The sequence below is a fragment of the Numida meleagris genome, chromosome 3 (genome assembly GCF_002078875.1).
Source record: "Numida meleagris isolate 19003 breed g44 Domestic line chromosome 3, NumMel1.0, whole genome shotgun sequence".
NCBI classification, from domain to species: domain Eukaryota; kingdom Metazoa; phylum Chordata; class Aves; order Galliformes; family Numididae; genus Numida; species Numida meleagris.
The window spans coordinates 74076430-74095691 of record NC_034411.1 but is presented as its reverse complement, the minus strand read 5'-3'; the positions used below and the strand labels follow the sequence as shown (position 1 = coordinate 74095691).

Here is a 19262-nt window from a genome sequence, read left to right as displayed (position 1 = left end):
CATATCTGGAAAAATATACCAATTAGATAGTGAAAAAAGTGGTTATTTTCCTATACATACATACTTTAAAATGGGCCAAATTCTCCCTCAAATTATAGCCTCTTGTTATTTCAGTTAGTCTCAAAAACAGGGAAAAAAGTGATGCCAGACATAGGTAGAAGGATATTTGCCCTTTCATGGGATGCTCTAATGCAACATCATGAGCTGCTAAACTAACCCCAAGTACCATGTTTGTACTCAGGATAAAGTTTTGGAGTTGAACATTGTTTATTATTTTACCTAGAAGTTCCCTAAATGCAAGTTAAACATGCCCATTACTAACTTACTCAATAGTCATCCTGGCAACTGATTCAAGAGAGTTGTAGCCTGCTGCTGTGAAATTATCCTTATATCTTTCCATCTTAATAGCTTGTAACCATTCGCCTACGGAGCAGAAAGTGGTAAAATCGGGAGTGTTCTGGTCCAGAAGAGGGCTAATTGGTCTATGGAGAAGGAAAAAGGAAAGTAAGTTGCTTCCAAAGAGAGTAAAACATCAGGGAGTATTTAGCAAGGTGAGAGTCAAATAAGTTTGGGGTATTCAAAACTTCAAGAGTAGAAAGTAATAGGCCTTTACAAACAGATTAGATTATTCTGTGAATAGCTCTGACTACTCTGTAGCTCACAATATGTATTTCCTAAACTTATTAATGTTAAAGATGAAAGGTCAGAGTGAGCAACATCAGCCTAATGGACTATTTTTATCAACACTACATCAACCTAGCATGACAGCAGCTGTAACTGAAGTTGCTGAGTAAAATAAAGATACTATTTTTTAAAGCATCTTAGAGAATGTAGCAGTAACTGTTCCCATTTTTCAATAGGATGAGACAAAACAAAGACACGGAAAGAGCAGAGACACAAAGTAAGCTGCTTAAGGTCACAGAGCAAATCAGTCAGTAGAAGAACTGGGAACGGAACACAGGCAAGCTGATTCCCTAGTGCATCGATCTAGCTTGTGAATCACAAGATTACCATGATTAAATAAATCACCTGAATTTTATGAGAAAATCATTAAAAGCTACACCATGAAGTACAATGAAATGCAATCACTGAAAGGAAATACAGCCAGAATGCGAAAGGTAAAATCCTCAAGTGTAGCAATGTCAAAGTACTTTGAACAAACAAAAGTATTAATTTCTACTGTAGCAGTTCCTACTAGGCAAGGGATGCATCATATAAAACTACAACAGATGATAATCCTTGCCATCAAGACTTCACAATTTTAAGAAACAAGGAAAACAAAGACTGCCGGTAGTGGAAGGTGTGATGAGCAGGCAGTAGTTTGCTGATAAGTGTGTTAGTTCCACATTATTTACTTTCTTTGCTTTGGTTATTTTTTATGAAAAGTCCCTTTTGGTTTAGTTCAGTGAAGTACAAAAGGAAGGTGAATAAGGGAAGGGAATAACAGGGAACAGGAGAAAGGAAGAAGTGAGAGACACATGGAGCAAGTATGAACTGGAACCAGCCACCAATCAGAACATCCAGAACCCAGCCATGCACACCATCATATGAGCACTCACTGAAGGTTTTCTTACCTGCTACAAGTTCCCAGAGGAGTTTTCAAGCTGTTTGGATTCCTAATCATTTTGTCCAGAATACCAACTATCTGCTCAAACTTTGGCCTTTCACCACGTTCTTTCTGCCAGCAGTCTAGCATCAGCTGGTGTAGTCCTGCTGGGCAATCCATGGGTGCTGGCAAACGATAGCCTTCTTCGATTGCTTTTATAACCTAGTAGCCAAGATAGTTAGTCATTTTTCATTAAGGGATACCTAAGAAATTTATTTTTGCTACCTTGTGCAAAAAATGCACAACAGTAATGACAATGATAATAATAAATCAATAAACTAAAATTTGCCATCAGCGTTGCAAAAATATGAAACTTTTGTTTTGACACTAGTCTTCATGTTTTCAAATAGTTTCCTGATTTTATCTTTGAGCTTAATAAAAATATTGTGCTGTATATGGAGAACATAGCTCTATTACCTAGTCAAGTGAGCAGCAGGGAGCAACAATTAAATTCACCAAGGGAGTAACAGATAGATTGATAAATGGAGTTATTTCAGAAAGCACTATTACTTGCCCCAAGGCCTTTATGAGTGTGTGGTAGAACCAACTGACTTGTAAGTGGATAGGGATCTGTGCAGACACATATAAAATATAAAAAGCCTAAAGATACCATAAAAAGATCCAAGAAAAATGCTTAACAGATAGGAATTATTAGGAAAAAAAGTTGTATTCTATGTCTAGCTATGTTACCTTAATGACAAAGTAGCAAAAATGTGTCATGTGGGTGAAGAAGACCTAGCTGAATGGTATTTTAGTGTATCACCTTAAGTTAGATTTAATAAGAGATACTGCCAAATGATGATATAATCAAAGAAGATCACAAACATCTGAACCAGGAATTACATCCACTCATCAACTTCCTTTGCAAAGTTAATTTAGATTTAAGTGAGAAAGCAAAATGGTTAAAGTAAAATCAGAGAAAAACTGTTGTAAACCTTGAGGGTAGGATAAGAAAGCACATCAGGAAGCAATGCAGATAAGAAAAGCTTGTGAAAAAGGGCTAAAACATTGTTCATGGGGGATTTCAAGTATACTGACATTGACTGACATAGCAGTATTAGAATTGCTAAGGAAGGGTGCTTGTTCCTGAAGGGTAGCGCATAGGACTGTGTTCTCCCTCAGCTTTTACAGAAAGCAAGATCAGAAGCTGTTCTGGAGTTAGCCCTAGGAAACAGATCTGGTGTGATAAATTACGCTGGTGAATATCCAGGGTTTAGTGAAAATAATAACCTCAGATATAAAACATTCCATAGGTTGTGTGAGAAAATACAAAAGCAGGGGACTGCAAAGTAGACAGAAAGGCAAAGAATACAAAATTACCTTCAAAAAAGCAGGCTAAAATCCATGATTATATCAAAACCTTTTTGCAGAAATGACATTTTGTGAAAAGAGGAGGCATAACCCAGAGACAGGGCACTTACTCACTGGCACACTTGTGTCACAGGATATCCTTCTGACCTCAGAGAGGTTGCCTCCTCTCTGTGCGCCTCAGCATTCTATCTGTACATTTAGAATGACAGTACTGTCCTACATCTCAAAAATGGCTGAGAAATATTCCTGCAGTAACATCCACACCTTGAAGAATGAGTGTGGTAACCTTTTAGTGACAGTGAAGTTACCTGTCAGGAAGCATGGGAAGAGAGGATTTCTGCAGGAGAAGAACATGGAAATTGCAAGAACAACACCATAAATGAAAAAAAAAATATCCATTAAAAGTAAAATGTAAGATCTTTTGCAACACAATTAAGAGGAAAAATAAAAGAACAGTTCTTCACAATCAAGAGTAGCAATGAAATGAAAGTTAAAAATAAGCCACAGTGTCTATAGGAAAACTGGCATGCTATGAAAAGTAAATCAGAAATTTCTAAGTTCTTCTAAAAGATAAAAGGTAGGATGTATGATTTACTAAAAACGAAGCAGTTATTTTAAGAGTCAGCATGCAGAAACAATCAGTGACAAAGTAGATAATCCCTACAGCAAAACAAACACCAAATTATTCAAGAAACTTAGAAATAACAGACCAGATTTTATCCTACTAAGGGATGGTGAATACATGAACACAATTTTTCCATGTTCACTACAGTTTGAAAAGAAACTAGAGAAATACAGGAATCAAGGTGATGATATTTTTAAAAGGCTCAAGGGATACTACAGAATCACCTTCTTTGATGTGTATTCTGAGCAAAATGAACATGAAGCACGAAACTTGGAGATATAAATGAACGAGCTATCGATGGATGGAATAGCTAGAAACATATCAAACATTGTAAAAACATTCCAAAATATTGATAAGTAAAGTTGTGTATGCGTCTTTTTGCTTTTGTTTTTAGGTTTTTACAAAACTGAGACAATTTGAAGGATATGAGTGTCTACTCTGTAAAGAAAGGTGGGGATTGTATTCTAAAAATCAGTATTCAGAAATAAAGAAGTGAATTCACAAACACATAAGTTTTTAAACAAGCAAAGCTACAAAGAGAGCACAGCTGGAGTTCTGACTAATGGAATTGATTTATATTGTCTACATTTGCCACAATTTGTTTTTTGAATTCTGCTTTCGCCAAAAAAAAAAAAAAGAGAGAGAGAGAGAGAGAGAAAGAAAGGGAGTACTGCTGAGAATCAATTATGCTTCTCCCATAATCTGGCTATCTGAGAATTTAAAGTTGATTCAAAGAGGGTCAGGTCTGCTCAATGTCTGTGTTGGTTGCTAACAAAGAACAGAGAAAAATTAAGAGTAGTGGGACATTGAAATGTTTCATTGTGGTTATCACACTGCTTCTGCTTATATAGTAATAATAAAAATATTAATGTTGATAATAATAAATCCAGGAGTCCAGCAAAGAAAAAAACAAACATGTAAATCTAAACTTTTCTGAAGAATTAATCCACACTAGCACTAGTAAAAGCTAGAACTAGCAAACACTGGCATTCTAATAGGAGAATAGAGTAAAGCACAGAAAGAAAAGTGTAGAAGGTAAAGCATTTGAAGGCACCCATTACTAGCACAGTATAAGCTTTAAGAGAGATTGCAACAATAATCTGTATCCTCTACCATTCTAAAACAATGACATAGAGCAAGAGGGGTGGGAACAAGTATCTTCAAAAGATGCAAATTTAGACAGAGACCTGATCTCATCCATGACTATACCCTCATCCGCATTTAAACAAAATGATTTACTTAAGACATATAAACTGCCTGGGCGTGTATGCAAAATCAGAGAAGGCATATTTAGTATTTTTCATGCAGTTAAATACTTCCATTGATAACTGTGAAGGACAATAGAAAAATAATAAATCAATGATTGTACATTTTTGCATCATAGATTTGTTTATACAGTTGACTGGATGCGTGTATGTTTTGCAAGGTATGTTTCAGGACATGTTTACAAAGATCAAAACATACAAAAATATTGTTTGAAATTGTTTTACCGAACCATCAATGCATCTTTTATTTACGTGCTACTGAAAATTATTATGTAAAATGTTAAAAATAGATGAAATTGTGAGAAACTGTAATTAGCTATTTTATGAGAAATTATAATTAATTTGCTTTACTTGCAGTTTTCTATGGAAGGAATACTCTCTAGAATCCATCAAGAAGCACAAAGATATTGGACTTTCCCCCTGTTTAAAAGTTTTTCCTTATTGTTCCTTGAAAAATAGGTAAGGTTTGCCTTTGAGGCATCTTATATTCCTGTCAGACTTCTTTTATGTTTGAATCTAGTACAGAAGGAAGGTGTCAAAAGAAATGAAAATCTACTGGGTGTCTAGGGAATGTAAATATTTCTCTTTCTCTGCCCCAAGGACTTGTTTGCCCATATTTTGACAGTCCATGAAATCTTTGACACTGAGACCTGTCAAATATTAACAACTTTGCACTGTGCCAAACTGACTCATCATTTACACTTTTATCATTTTTTTAAACTTCAATGTCTATCATTCAATCAAAAAATAAAATAATAATTATAATAAAAAAGAACCTCAAGCCCCTGACCCGAAGAAATTTAAATGTGAATCATCCTGACATCTTTCTCACCTGCACAATTTTTTCCTGTATACTTTCTATATTAATAGATAGTCTTGTCAAAAAACAAGATTAACAACCATCTGTTCTATTACTGCTGACCTGTTGCTCTAGGTCACATTTTATGCAAACAAAGATATTATAAAATCAGCATAATTAATTTTAAAATGCCGAAGTAGGTCATTAACTGCCATTCAGATTTTTAACAACTTTTTCCAACTGATTAATCATTGTTCTGAGGTCAGAAACCTCAGAATTAATTGTTCATTGGAAAAAATTAGTTATTTCTATGCTTAAGTATAATAAGGTGAAGCGCATATATTACTATGTTTGACGTTCCAATTTTACTTTAAACTTGGGACAAAAACCATAATATCCACATAGAAGAAGAAAGATTTAAAGATTTATGTGAAAAATGAAAGTTCTGTAAGTTTTTCTCTTTTTAAGAACCCTATTGTCTCTTGATAAATATTATTCCTAAAATAAAATTACATTAATGTACGCTGAAATATGTGTATGCATTTAAAATATGTAATATTTGTGTGCTCACGTGTTCTTACAAAGTATGACCTACATCTTGATTGGACATGTCCCAGTAAGGCCGTTCTCCATAGGACATTACTTCCCACATAACGATTCCATAACTCCATACATCACTGGCTGATGTAAATTTGCGGTACTGGATGGCCTCTGGAGCTGTCCATCTCACGGGAATTTTTCCACCCTATGTTAAAAAAAAAAAAAAAAAAAAAAAAGTGTTTTTCTCCCCACAAATTTCCACATCATCTTTCTTAGAGTGCATTTATAATTATTTCTACCAACATCAAAGTCAGTACTTACACAATCTATCATAGTTTACTGATTGCAGAATTTTCAAGAGTCTTCAGCTCTTAATCATTTGGACTGTAGAAACTTAGGCACCTGTCTCAGCCAAGTTGGGTACATTTCTCTGCAAGTGCTTGTCTCTCCACTGATTTTAAGGGGCTGCTGAGATGCCTGACTTCAACTTGATATTTAACTCCTGGGTGACTGAAGCTAAGGGAAGGGAATCTCATTCTGTGCATACAAATCCCACAGAATTGTCATATGGCTCTTCTGAAATCTCAGTCTGGCACTTTAAAACCAGGATCCCAGTAAGAGCCCAGTGGCAGGAGTGACACCCACGAACACCTTTGCAGTTTCCCAGATCTCTGTGCCTGTCAGAGCAGATTCCAGGGGCCCCTCCTTCCCTCAGCATGAGAAAATAGGTAGTGCGAGACCTCATTGGTGGAAAAGGGAAGCTGGCTCAACAAAAGAATAAAGAGCATAGTGTGCCTGATGAATGGTTATTTAAGAAAAGCATCCCACCCAACAGCAAGGGAAAACACAGGAGTTTAGTTTTGTCACAATCTTGCCTCAAGCTAGTCAACTTTTTGGTGAGATAAAATCTACTCTGAAAAATAATAATACACTACAAATATTTTAAGTGACTCATATTAGGTGCGATGACTAATCTTTCCATGATTAAAACTTTGATATCTGTTCAAACAGAGAATCATGAGGAACGGAATAATGAAAATACTGTACAAAATATTTAGATCTCTACTAAATAAATATACATGCTCTTGCAAAAATAGCAAACTCTACTTAAAGCCAGATTTCTGTAGAGGCTATCTTCTATTTCACTGTTTTCCATTTCTCAAGGAATTAATATATTTCTTTTTTTTTTCTGCTTGCCAGAATATATGCTTCTTAGTAACCACATCTTTAAATGCCTAAAAAAATATAAATTTCTCTTACAGTAGTAGTGTAAACAGCTTCTGGATCATCTTCTATAACTCTGGAAAGGCCAAAGTCTGATACTTTACAAACAAGGTTGCTGTTAACAAGAATATTGCGTGCTGCAAGATCCCTGTGTACATATCCCATATCAGCCAAATATCTCATTCCAGCAGCAATTCCTCTCAGCATTCCCACCAGCTGAATGACTGTAAATTGACCATCGTGTTTCTGGAGGGAAAAAAAGAACAGCAATTCTTGTTAGTATAGCTGAGAAAAGAAATAAGAATTAGTTTTACAACTTTAGCTTTCTAGTTATTTACAAGCTATGAGGCAATTCATCTTAGAGCAAAGAAACTCACTTCAAATGCAAGTTATATTTTGTTTCAGACAAAACAAAAAAAAACAGAAAAAATGTCCAGTTAAGAAACGTATAAGTAGCTCATGTACTAGAAACAACAAAACTCACCAATCCCAGTAAAATTCTCACTAACTCATGGCACGTGTTTTCTAAGTACATTTACCTCACAAATCAACTCTTCATAGTTTGCCTTTATGCTCTTCATCTCTTAGAATAATTGTATTTGTCAAGAAAATGAGGATTATCTACTTTTAGAACCCAAGCAACCAACACATTTTCATGTTTGAAATTGTTTCATATTGAAAGTTATATATGTATTTCCATTCTCTATAGGGTGTTATACATTGTTTTACACTCTACAGCCAGTAAGGAGTAAGAAATGGCTGGTTCAGAACATACATCCGTAATCTCTAAGTGCTTTTGAACTTGTTTGTCTTTTTCCTTTGTTCTTCTCTTAAACATGACTATAGTTCATTTATGGATTCTTGTTTGTTCATTTCTGCCATGTTGAAAAAACTAAAAAAAAAGGTAGAAAATTGAGCTTCAAGCAGCAGTGGTCTCAATTCAGCTGGTGGCAGCAATAAGTTCCACCATTTCTATACCACATTAAATCACTTAAATTCTTAGAACGTTTCCATATGGCCCTGTTTGATCTTCTGATTTCTGATCTTACTTTGCTGAAAGAAGATCAAGAACTGCTAGTATTTGACAAATTCAATTTCAGCCTGAAAAGGTCTTTTCTTTTATTAATATCATGAATGTATGCATACAATATGTACAAATGCAAACATAAAACACACATTTTATATATATGTATATATAACTTAAGGTATCTTTTTATATATTTTCATTTTGGTACTTACCCTAAGAAATGCATCCAATGCCCCATTTTCCATGTATTCTATTACAATCATGACTGGTTTCCCTGAAAGAAATGAAGGCACATTTTCTTTGAGAAACCATAATAAAAATGGACTGCCTTTTTTTGATAAAACATATTATTTCTCTGAAGAACTGAATTGTTGAGACACGAACATTTCAGAAGCCTCCAGCACTGTTTTTGAGCTCTAATAAGTTCTTAAATGTCTGCATGGAATGTGGTCATGATTCACAAAATTAAACTGTACAAATCAAAATGTCAGTGTGTTCTCCTGACTCCTGCTGTGTGAACAGGACTCTGGAATAATGACACTTCAGATAATATAAAAGGACGTAAGAAACCTTATCTCTCTACACGGTCTTTGAGGCTAAATGAAACTGGAAAAATAATGTATTTCAAAGTACTTCATCTTTTAATCATGCGCGCATCTTAATTTTTTTCCTCAGCTTGCAGCATAAAGTAGGTATTGTTTTAGTTAGTTACGCATCAGGAGAAAATCCATTAGGACTGTGCAGCCTGTTTATAATTTAAATCTTTGACCATGAATAAACTAAAGTAACTTCTGCCATTAGATTATTATCTGACTGACAGATCAAGCTGCCGCTTACCTCTGGTAACGACCCCTTCTAAGTGAACAACATTGGGGTGGTCAAATTGTCCCATGATGCTCGCTTCACACAGGAAATCTCTCCTTTGCTTTTCAGTGTAGCCAACCTTCAGAGTTTTTATGGCTACTGCAACATCTCTCTTGCCAGGAAGCTTTAGACGCCCACTGCACACTTCACCAAACTCTCCTAAAATGAAGTAGATCAACACTGAATTACTCTGACTATAATATCAATACTTTTTACAGACCTTGATTCAACTAGTTGCTTAAGTATGTGTTTAAATTTAACAGATGAATATTCATATTTTAAATGGATTACTTAGGAACAGAAAGTCAGGCATATGCTCTACATTAATTGCAGAGTGAATACACAGCAGAACAAACACATGAAGTTAAACCAATCTACAGCACTGCTATCTTGATCTCTGTAAAACATTTCTTAGTAATTTGTTGCTTTTTTTTGAAAATAGGAAATAAAAAAATGAGGTTTCTTTCATAAGAAAATACTATTACAGAAATCCTAATATAATTTCTAAGTGAAAATGTCCTTCTGTTTTAGATGGTTTCATCACTGTTGTTAATTCTTTTTTTTTTCCTTTTAAAAGGCACCTCTTTCAAAGCTGCTTTTAATTTAACATTGTTATGGTGTTAAATGAAGCACTACGTTATTACTTTCAAGAAGGATAATTTACTTTGCGGATTATGAAATGAAAGGTGTGAATTATAATATTTTTGTTACATTAAACCAACACAAGCAAATGCTGGAATTGTGTAAGAGGTTTCTAAATTAAAAGGTAATTGCAACTTGAAGAAGCATATGGAAAAAAATGGTCAAATAGACTGCAAGAATACAAAAAAAAAAAAAAAAAAGAAAAAAGGTCTCAGCAACCATAATTTAGGAGAGAAGTAATTAGACTCCATCGGACAGGAAAGTGCATTGACATATATGAGATGTGGAGCTCAATGTCAATACATGTGCCTCATTATTATTTAGATTGTGAAAGATTTAAGGATTGCCCCTTGCCTCACAGCAGTGTCAGCAAGGAGAAAAAGAGAAATCCCTGTTCTGTAGCCAGAAATAAAAGTTTCTTGGGACATACAGAAGAATATGGTGCTAACATTTTTTTACATCAAATAAAATACTTCCTTACAAAAAGGAAAGATTCACTGCAGAGTATGTAGTAATCTGGCACTTTGCAACTTTATCTGGAGTATGGGAGAGGAAGAACCAAGTTCCTCCTCCAAATCCAATCAAGTCTGACATTTTCCTCCAGCATACCTGTGGAATGTCTTAACATTAAGCTATTCAGTATACAGAAGTATGCAGACACACCTACATTTAAGACATGTTTTAGGATGAGAGCTAAACAAATAGTGATAGAATTAGGAAAGACTGACATAGAGTGTTTGATTAGAAAATCCTTTTGAGATATAAACTGAGGTCCTGAGAAACCTGCTGGGATAGGGACTGGGAGTGCAGAGAGTGTACTTGGAAAGTGCCTAACGACGTAGATAGATTCTTAATTGTCCTAATTTATAAATGCTAAGAAATCTTGTTTGAGACACTATCACTGTTCCAGCACTACTGTTTTCCTCACACACCCAGCAGCAGAGCTCAGAGAAGATAAGAACAGCACCTGCGCCTCAGCCTCACAGTCCCTCCAGCCCAGAAGAGCAGCACTTTGGCCAGACCATATTTCCCACTGACTTGTCTGGGCAAATCTCCACTCAGAATTGTCAGTTTTGCAAGTCTCACTGGAGATGACTGCATACATAACCAAATTCCTCTCTCTCTGTTCTATGCTAGCTGAATTAAGGTTAGCTTCAGTCAACTCCGAATACCACTGTTAACACAGTGTTGTATCTGAGCTAATCAGGCTGATGGAGGATGTTCTTGCCTGAACAGATGAGGCATTAGGCTCAACTATACTCAAGCAATGGACCTATGGTATGAACATCCAAGTCACAGCTATGAATGTCATAAGACAGGGACATACATAATGATCAGCTGATGGATGGCTCATGTCCTTAGATTAGTGCCTTAACCTTCCTCCTGCACATCATTAGCAATGTGCATGACTGTTAATGAATTCACTGTTCACTTTAATCACTGTCTCTAGCTACAGTAACTGACTAAGGGATAACAATTTTCCCTTGCACTACCTTCTGGAACTGTTTTTATCCCACACTGAAAGTAAGACATGAGTATATGTACGTGTTTGTATGTGATACTTCAGTGCCAGCTAAATGGGATACTTGGCATGGAAGACACTAAGTCTTAACTCCTTTCCAGCTCTTTGATTTCCAAAAGCAGATCACTCATACTCAGGCAAACCAGAAACTTGTACATGTATATTATGCATTTCAGGACAGGATGCTAGCCAAATAACTTCTTTTATCCCCAGCAAAATGGTGAATAGCTGAAATGGTGCCCAAAATGGACCCAGAAAATATGACAAGGGTGTGAACACTGCACAGCTGACAGCCACTAGCTCAGCATGTCAACAAGGAGCAGGCTACAACAAAGGATCTGCAATATGAACAAAGACTCAACACAGTGGGCACCATAATCTGTATCTGACAGGTGGCCACAGCAGTATGGTAATGAAAATGCTGGCGACTGAACAACATAACCCTCATGCAAATTGAGCACAAACATACTTGCACCCTGTTTGTCTGAGAGAGACATGGCACTGCTCAACAGCTGAGGTGGCCAGCATTGCTGGTACACACTGAGACTGCTAAGTGGCTTTTCTGGAGCTGTCACTAGCAGCAACTCTACACTCTTCTTTGATATACAAATTTTAGCTGCTGCTTTTAGTCTGTAATGTTCTGTTGTACCTAGATTAGATTTCATTTCACTCTACATTCACGGGTTAAAGCCATAGCTAAACTCCCCCCAGACAGTATATTTTCACCACAGTACTTCTAAATAACTTTCATCAGAATGACCACTGATGCAAGATTTTTTTGCTATCAGTTACACTAATTAAAATAATGGATTTCCTCTGTCATTTCCTCTGTATCCTTTTGGAAGAGAAGCATTTTCAGCATTTTGCTCAGAAGGCTTCAGAAAGTCCAACTGAACATATCGTGATGTTCAGAACTCTTGCAATGCTGATAGTTTTTTAGCTCAAAGCAAAAGATAAAACTGCAGTTTTTCTGTGCTAATCTAGATTTTAAATCTTGTATACTGCATGTTTATTAGAAGAGATGTTGCCATTCTAGCATCACAGAAAATTACTAGGGATTCTTATGCTCTTACTCATCTGAAACAGTAATTTTCTCAAGCAGCATTGTTAATTACAATGGTACTAGTCCTTGATAAAGACAAGATTCAACAAGAGTGAGGTTACTTTAAAAATGTGTTGCGAAGTCTAAGTGTAAAGATTTTTCTGCTAAAACAGCTTATTTTAGAGATCTTTATTCTTCTCGTTTAAAATAATACCGCAGTATGTAATTTACAGTCATGCCAAACTACAGGGTGATTTAAAAAGTATTCTACTATTACTTTTATAAAACAACAGGAAAGCAAAAGAACATTTCCTCCAGGAATCCAAAGTATTTGATATTTTTCTTACCCACAGAAATTTAATTTCACTACATAGAGTAGTGCAATAAAAATGTCACGTATCTCATTAATGCAAACAAATGAAACTGCTTTTTTAGAGCATGAACACCATGGCTTAAGTAGGTGGTAGACAGTTCAAGAGGAAGAAAAGCAATGTAATGCTGGTGCAATTACAATCAGTCACGAGAAGTTAAACAATAACTTTTTGTATTCATAAAATATCAAAAAGAAAAATGGCAGAACAGAAAACAGCCTTAGGGAAGATTTTGTTTTACAGAAACAAGACCTTCCTAGTCTGCATGTAAGATTTTGTACTGCAGCCAGTTTTCCTCACTCACATGAAGAAAAAATGAGAGGCCAAAAAAACCCTTTTGCAGTAGGAAAGCAAGCAGAATTTGTAATCATGCCTAACGCATTTTCTCTGGCAGTAAATAATTCAAGCAAAATTACTTCCCCCCCCCAAAAATGCATTCTAAACAGCAGATATAGAATTTAGAAACTCACAGCTCTTCATTGTCAAGCAAAACTCTTCATTTACTTATTGGTGTTTTTTTGTGTCTGTTTTTTGCTTTTTTTTCCTTGTTTGTTTTTACATTTTAGAAGCAAGTGTAGCTTCACTGCTCTTAACCGCTCTGGTGAATGCAAAAAGTTCTTCTGTAGTGGAGGTATAATTATTTGCCTGTCATTATGATGTATGAGTTTCCATCCCGGCTAAATGGAACAGTTGAATAAGGAAGCCACGACAGCCTTACCTGCACCAATCACACGCTCAATTTTAATACAAGAGGCATCTAGCTCCTTGGCGAATTGATGGACAGCTCTATTTGGGTCCTCGTAGGTTTCAGGGTCAATGTAGGTTTTGGTGCCTGGAAATTTAACTGTAATGATGTAAGAAAGCATGACTGTGATGAAGCAAAGACACTTATTATGCAGTCAGCCCAGGAATTTCATTATGCAGAGTGCTTGTTGGAAGAATGAGCCTGCTTCCACAGCGCCTGAGTCAGCTGCTCTGAGAGGCAACTTTAGTTTTAGGCATCATCTTCAAGCATGCTGACACAAGTGCACAATCTCAGCTTTAAAAATGACTAACATTAGCATTTTCACCTACACCTCCAAGTAAAAGAATAAACATTAAATAATATTGAATGGAACAAAATACAAGGCCTGAGTGGGAGTAAAAGTAAAGTGAGAAGGGGGTAGGCTAAAAAGGAGATGAAACTTTCTTTTCTGTGTAAGGACAGCTTACCCTCTTTTCCCAGGTTGAGTAAACAGCATTTCTTTACATTATCTCTCTCTTCTAGAGGGATTTGAAAGGCTCCTCTACCTACTTCAATTTGCTTAAACCACTGAATATATTTCCAGATTCTGGCAGAAGCCAAGTTAAACTATTCATACCACTTAGAATTTATGTCCTTAGGTATGTGTCTTGCACTACAATATGAACATAAGAAACACTCGTAATCAATGTGTAAAGGCATAGGAAGGGAAAGCAGATGCTGTGGAGCAATTATTACCTCTCTCAACTACCTAAGTGAATAAAATGCAGCACCATGGGTTCTCCTCCCTCATTTTCCAATACAGCTCTTAGTGTAACTCAGGCAGCATAGTGCTCTGGCCAGCATGCAGTGTTTCCCTTTTCCTGCTGATGCAAGAAAATTATTTGCTCTTCTTTTGAAAGCAGAAACTTCTGGTGAAAGTAGAGCAACCTGAAAATCTATTAACCAAGCAATTTTTATGAAATTAATTTGGCTCTCAAGGATTACAGTTCTGGGTTTTAATTAAATCAGCAAATTAAAACTCAATATGGAAAAGCAATAATGTTCCAGTGCTAGTTGATGCACTGATATACATGAATTGGATCAAAAGTCAATACAAAACATAAATAATTTATAGTTGCTTTGTAATCTCTTAATTGATCGTAAAATATTTTAAATTTGAAAATATATTGAAAAATGGCTTAGTCGCATGTTTTACATGTCAGATTGCATTACTGACAAAAACAAGAAAATAAAAATTTGTATGAAGGAAAAACCTAAAGTAATTGATTGAGGAATCTAATGAATTTGCATATAGAGAAATTATTCAAGATATTGCCCAGATGTTATTGCTTGCCATATTATGTGCTTAAATAAATGTTCTTTCAATTGTATTGATGATGCTACAGATTTTTAAAAATATAAATATTGATTAAAACAAAAACAACAAAAAAAAAAGACCAAAGAAAAGGAGAATAAATCAATAGATTTAACTCTTATAATAATGCATTCAGGAAAGGAGATGGAGAGTGAGCCGTCCTCACTCTGATAAGAGGCCTGGACTGGAGGTAACCTTGTGAATCTCAAATGGTCCTCTGATGGTTCTTTATTCAGGTTGTCATAAAATATTTTGACAGGCCAAGGCTATCATAGAATACCAACGCAAAATAGTGCTGGCATGGATTTGAAGACACTGTTTAGAGGGAGAAGGTAGGAGGAAGCAAAATGTAAATTTGAATTGCTTGACTAAATTTCTCCACTGTTTTTAATCTTTAAATGTAGCACTTGGGCCACAGAAAATTCAGGGGGATGGAAATAAAAGATATGATATTCTATTAAAAGCAGTACTTTAAAACTTGTTACAAAAATAGCTACTTGTAAATTTTTGTGTTAAGTGTTTGTTGTATGTTAAGTTTTTGAAAATCCAGTGTGGTATCTCTACATTTAAGAAGGTTGCTTAGAGGTCCTGGAGCAGAAAGATACCGCAGTGCTGTTCACAGCTCTGTAAACCAGCTGGTTACTGAAGTACAGTGTTCCATCTTCTTCTGCTGATGGATATCAAACAAAATTAAATACTAGGCTGTCAATCAACAGATGATAAAAACTATCTTGGTAAAAAATGACTTACATTTGGTGCTACGATTTTAAAGAGACTATGTATGCTAATTGTCCTGACTGATTTTCTGGATAACCAGATTTCTCAAAAGTAAAACGAAAGAAATAAAGATTCCTCACAATTTCTAGATCAACTATTAAATGTTAAGTAGCAACTTTCCTGTTAATTTGTTTACGCTTTCACCAAAACAAAAAACATCATAGATAACGGAGATGAGGTAAGGGATTATTTAGCTCTTTATTTATATTCCCTTTGTTTATATGCTCAAATACAAGAATACATAGTCGATCTTTTCCTTCAAGGACATATTGGGGATTTAAAAAGTGAAAGCAGTAGCTCTTCCGAAGATGTGAAAAGCTTATAATGCATCTGTGAGAGGCATATAATGCATTTGTGAGAGGCAAAAACCATCACTCCTAGAATAGCAATATTTAAGTTATATCAGATCTTCGATGAACTCTTTAAAATCAGCTGTTCTGCAAAGTGCATGATAAATAAGTCTTATCTCATTATTATTTTCCACCTTTCTTGTACAGATTATAAACTGATTGACAAAAGGTGCAATGTTGTCACTGCTTGGTGTAATACTCACTGCATTTAAATGAAATTATTTAGGCAGCAACACATTAAAACTCATAGATTCCATTTGATCTGATTCTGCCGAAGTAGAAAGGTGAAACAAACCTTGATCTGCTTTCCAGTGGATCTTTGGCTAGAGCTACTGCTTTAGAGTTATGCACTGAGAAGATGCTGTAGATTTTTGACTAGTGGCTACTTCTTTCTCCATATGTCATCACATTCCTATAGTACGTCATGATTTTAATAAATGTAAAACCAGATAAAACTTATTGCTTTCATTAAAAGAAAATCAGATGGATTTAAACTACAGCTGTTATTGCTGGTAGACAACAAAGGCTACATACAGAATAGCATGACTACATGGCATCTTCTACCAATATGAAAACTGGAAACCCAGGCTTTTTTTTTTTTTTTTTTTTGGGGGGGGGGGGGGGGGGGATGGGGTCAGAAATTGTAAGCAGTTTAATTCTGTTACATGTTTTTTTTGCAATGTGAATGCACAAAATCATTTTGTAACTTAGTTTAACTGTACTTCCTGAGTTAATGACTAATTCTAAAACAGTTTCAAATATTTTTTATTTCTTATGTCAAAGTGACAATAGATCCGAAATGAGAAAGCGCTAAAATGTAAAAGTTTTAAAAATAATTTTCAGTTTTTTACTGCACAAGCCCTTTTCTCATCTTACATTTTCTATTGTCATTAATAGACAATAGAATTCTAGCATGAACTCAGATGGAAGTTGCGATTCTGAAAAGAGAGACTTTGTGTGCTGTTCTTTACTAGGGAAGTGATTCTAGAACACAGAACAGTAGTGAAACAGCCGATCTTTCTTTTCATGATAAATATTTTTAAAGACATTGTTGTAAATATTGATAGTATTGCATTTGCAGCAGCATAAAACAACTTTTGAGAATTGATGGAGTGATACAGTGACTGCCACTTTCTTAATCTGAAGTTTGCCTAAGGTAAAGATCATATAGTCACTTAGCCAAAGACCTCTCAAATATTGCATCTCAGAGGGACCAGCAGGACAGTATGAAACATATTCAAAGCAACCAATCAAAAAATGCAGAATGAAAAAAATGGTATATCATATGCATGTATAAAAATAAAACTGTATGAGGAATGCTGACTTAAATCAGCATTCTTTTTCTGTAGGTCACATTTTTACAGTGTTTAATTTTTCACTTGCTATTTACATAGCATTTTTGAATTTCTTTAAACTTTGCATTTCACAGAATGCTATTTTAGTATTGCCTACAGTGATGCAGTTGGGAATTTTTGAGAGGGAGAAAAAAAGCAGAACACTTACAATGAAAGTAAAGCTCTTCATCCCCTTCTTGATCAGCTTTGCTATAGCCACAATGCCTGAAAAGAAAGATGTCAGTTTTACTGGTAAATAATGATTTACTTCCTCACATCTGACATCCTGACAACATCAGTTCTTTGGGCTGGGATTTTCAGGCCATGAGCACCTAACTCCTCTAGGCCCTTTGCAAGTTTGAGCTATAATTCTCTTGACAGTAGAGGTTTAAATAAATCATGAACAGTTGTAATCAAAAGGCTTTTGTATCAAATACTAGTTGGGACAGGTCCTAAAGAACCTTGTTCTTGTGAAAAGCTTCTATGGATAAAACAGAGGATTAAAGAACTTGAAAGTAGAACACTACTTTACATGAGGGTATTCTTAACCTTACTGTGCCTCTTTTTCTTGAATGCAAAGTCATTTAAAGGCTGATCAGATAAAGTGTCAGGCTTCTCTGTGTGAGAGAAACTAAACAGAAAGAGGAATTTTGAGGAGTACAAGTAAAGAATGTACTAAGGGTTCCTTTTACAGCACATTCACATAGGATTGAAAGAACATCTTGATTTAAGTGTCTTGCTAAAGTGGATAAACTGTATAATTGCTAATGAGATTTAAACAAAAAATGTCCTTGCTAACCACGAGTTCCATTTCATATTTGCAAATTACCATCCTAGATGTGCTTATGCCTATGTAAGGCGCAATACCTTCTCCCGATGATGAATCCAAACACCATGAAGACCAGAATGATGGTTCCTGCCACAGCAACTACAGCTATGATAATAACAGGATTCTGTTCACTGGAAACAGCGGTGGCTGCAAACAGGGCAAAAAGCAGAGATTAGCTTAAAATTACTCCCTGCAAAAGCACTGCAAAAAATTAAATTGACCTTAATGAATTGCAGACTGTTTACTTTTTCAGTTGCCTAAGATTATTAAATTGATGAAGTTAACATAAAGAAAGGTCTCTATCCGAAATTCATCCAGATGCTGATCATCAACAGGGAATAAAAAGGAGCTATGCTGTAATTGCTCAAAGTGGTACAACCATTTCCTGAAAGCCAGCACCAACCATTTCAATTTGCTGAAAGCCAGCACCAACCCTTCTGCTGCTGCATCTTATTCTGTTTTGCTCAGTGCTTGATTCCTTCCTAAAAGGGAGGAAGACATCCCTGAAAAGGGAGACAGTAGGAAAATGAATGCTGAAGAGCTCCGCTTCTAGCCTCACCCCTAAAATTGGTTGAAATGACTTTGATGATACTCCTAAGAAATGATATCATAAGTATAATAAGAATTTTTAAGATGAAACATTATCTATTAACACAGACTTCTTAGAATATTTCTCTCTTATTGCTATTAATCATTGTAAATTATTATCACTTAAAATTTGTTCCTGTTAGCAATGAAAAAGTGTTTCCACACACACAAAATGGAATTCTCCATGCTTCAGAGATTTTACATGCTAAAATATCCACACACTACTGCTCTTTTTATTCAGTTATGCCAATATTATTAATATATGCAAATGTATGCATGTCACATTAATTTAAACTGAGGGTGTAAATACATAGCCTGAGAAACCTCAAAGTTTGTTAAATACTGTACTTGCCACTCATCTAATGAGGGTGGCCCTCATTCAGCTGCATTATATGAGCACAACTCTACTGAACTTTATGGAGCTTTGCTGATTTATAACAGTGAGAA

General features: G+C 35.4%; 1 protein-coding gene across 4 annotated transcripts in view; it reads right to left on the bottom strand.

Annotated features, from left to right (window-relative positions):
• EPHA7 (EPH receptor A7) overlaps nt 1-19262 on the bottom strand; it is a 161282-nt gene that overhangs the window by 14189 nt on the left and 127831 nt on the right. For 2 of the 4 annotated variants that reach the window (XM_021392355.1, XM_021392351.1), the window contains exons 8-16: nt 18266-18374; nt 17568-17623; nt 13557-13682; nt 9235-9420; nt 8610-8671; nt 7407-7616; nt 6202-6351; nt 1575-1768; nt 327-482 (exon numbers count right to left, since the gene is read on the bottom strand). In XM_021392355.1, coding sequence (XP_021248030.1) covers nt 327-482; nt 1575-1768; nt 6202-6351; nt 7407-7616; nt 8610-8671; nt 9235-9420; nt 13557-13682; nt 17568-17623; nt 18266-18374 — 1249 coding nt within the window. The remainder of the gene's footprint in view (nt 1-326; nt 483-1574; nt 1769-6201; nt 6352-7406; nt 7617-8609; nt 8672-9234; nt 9421-13556; nt 13683-17567; nt 17624-18265; nt 18375-19262) is intronic. The other 2 variants (XM_021392352.1, XM_021392353.1) reach the window with 2 other exon arrangements.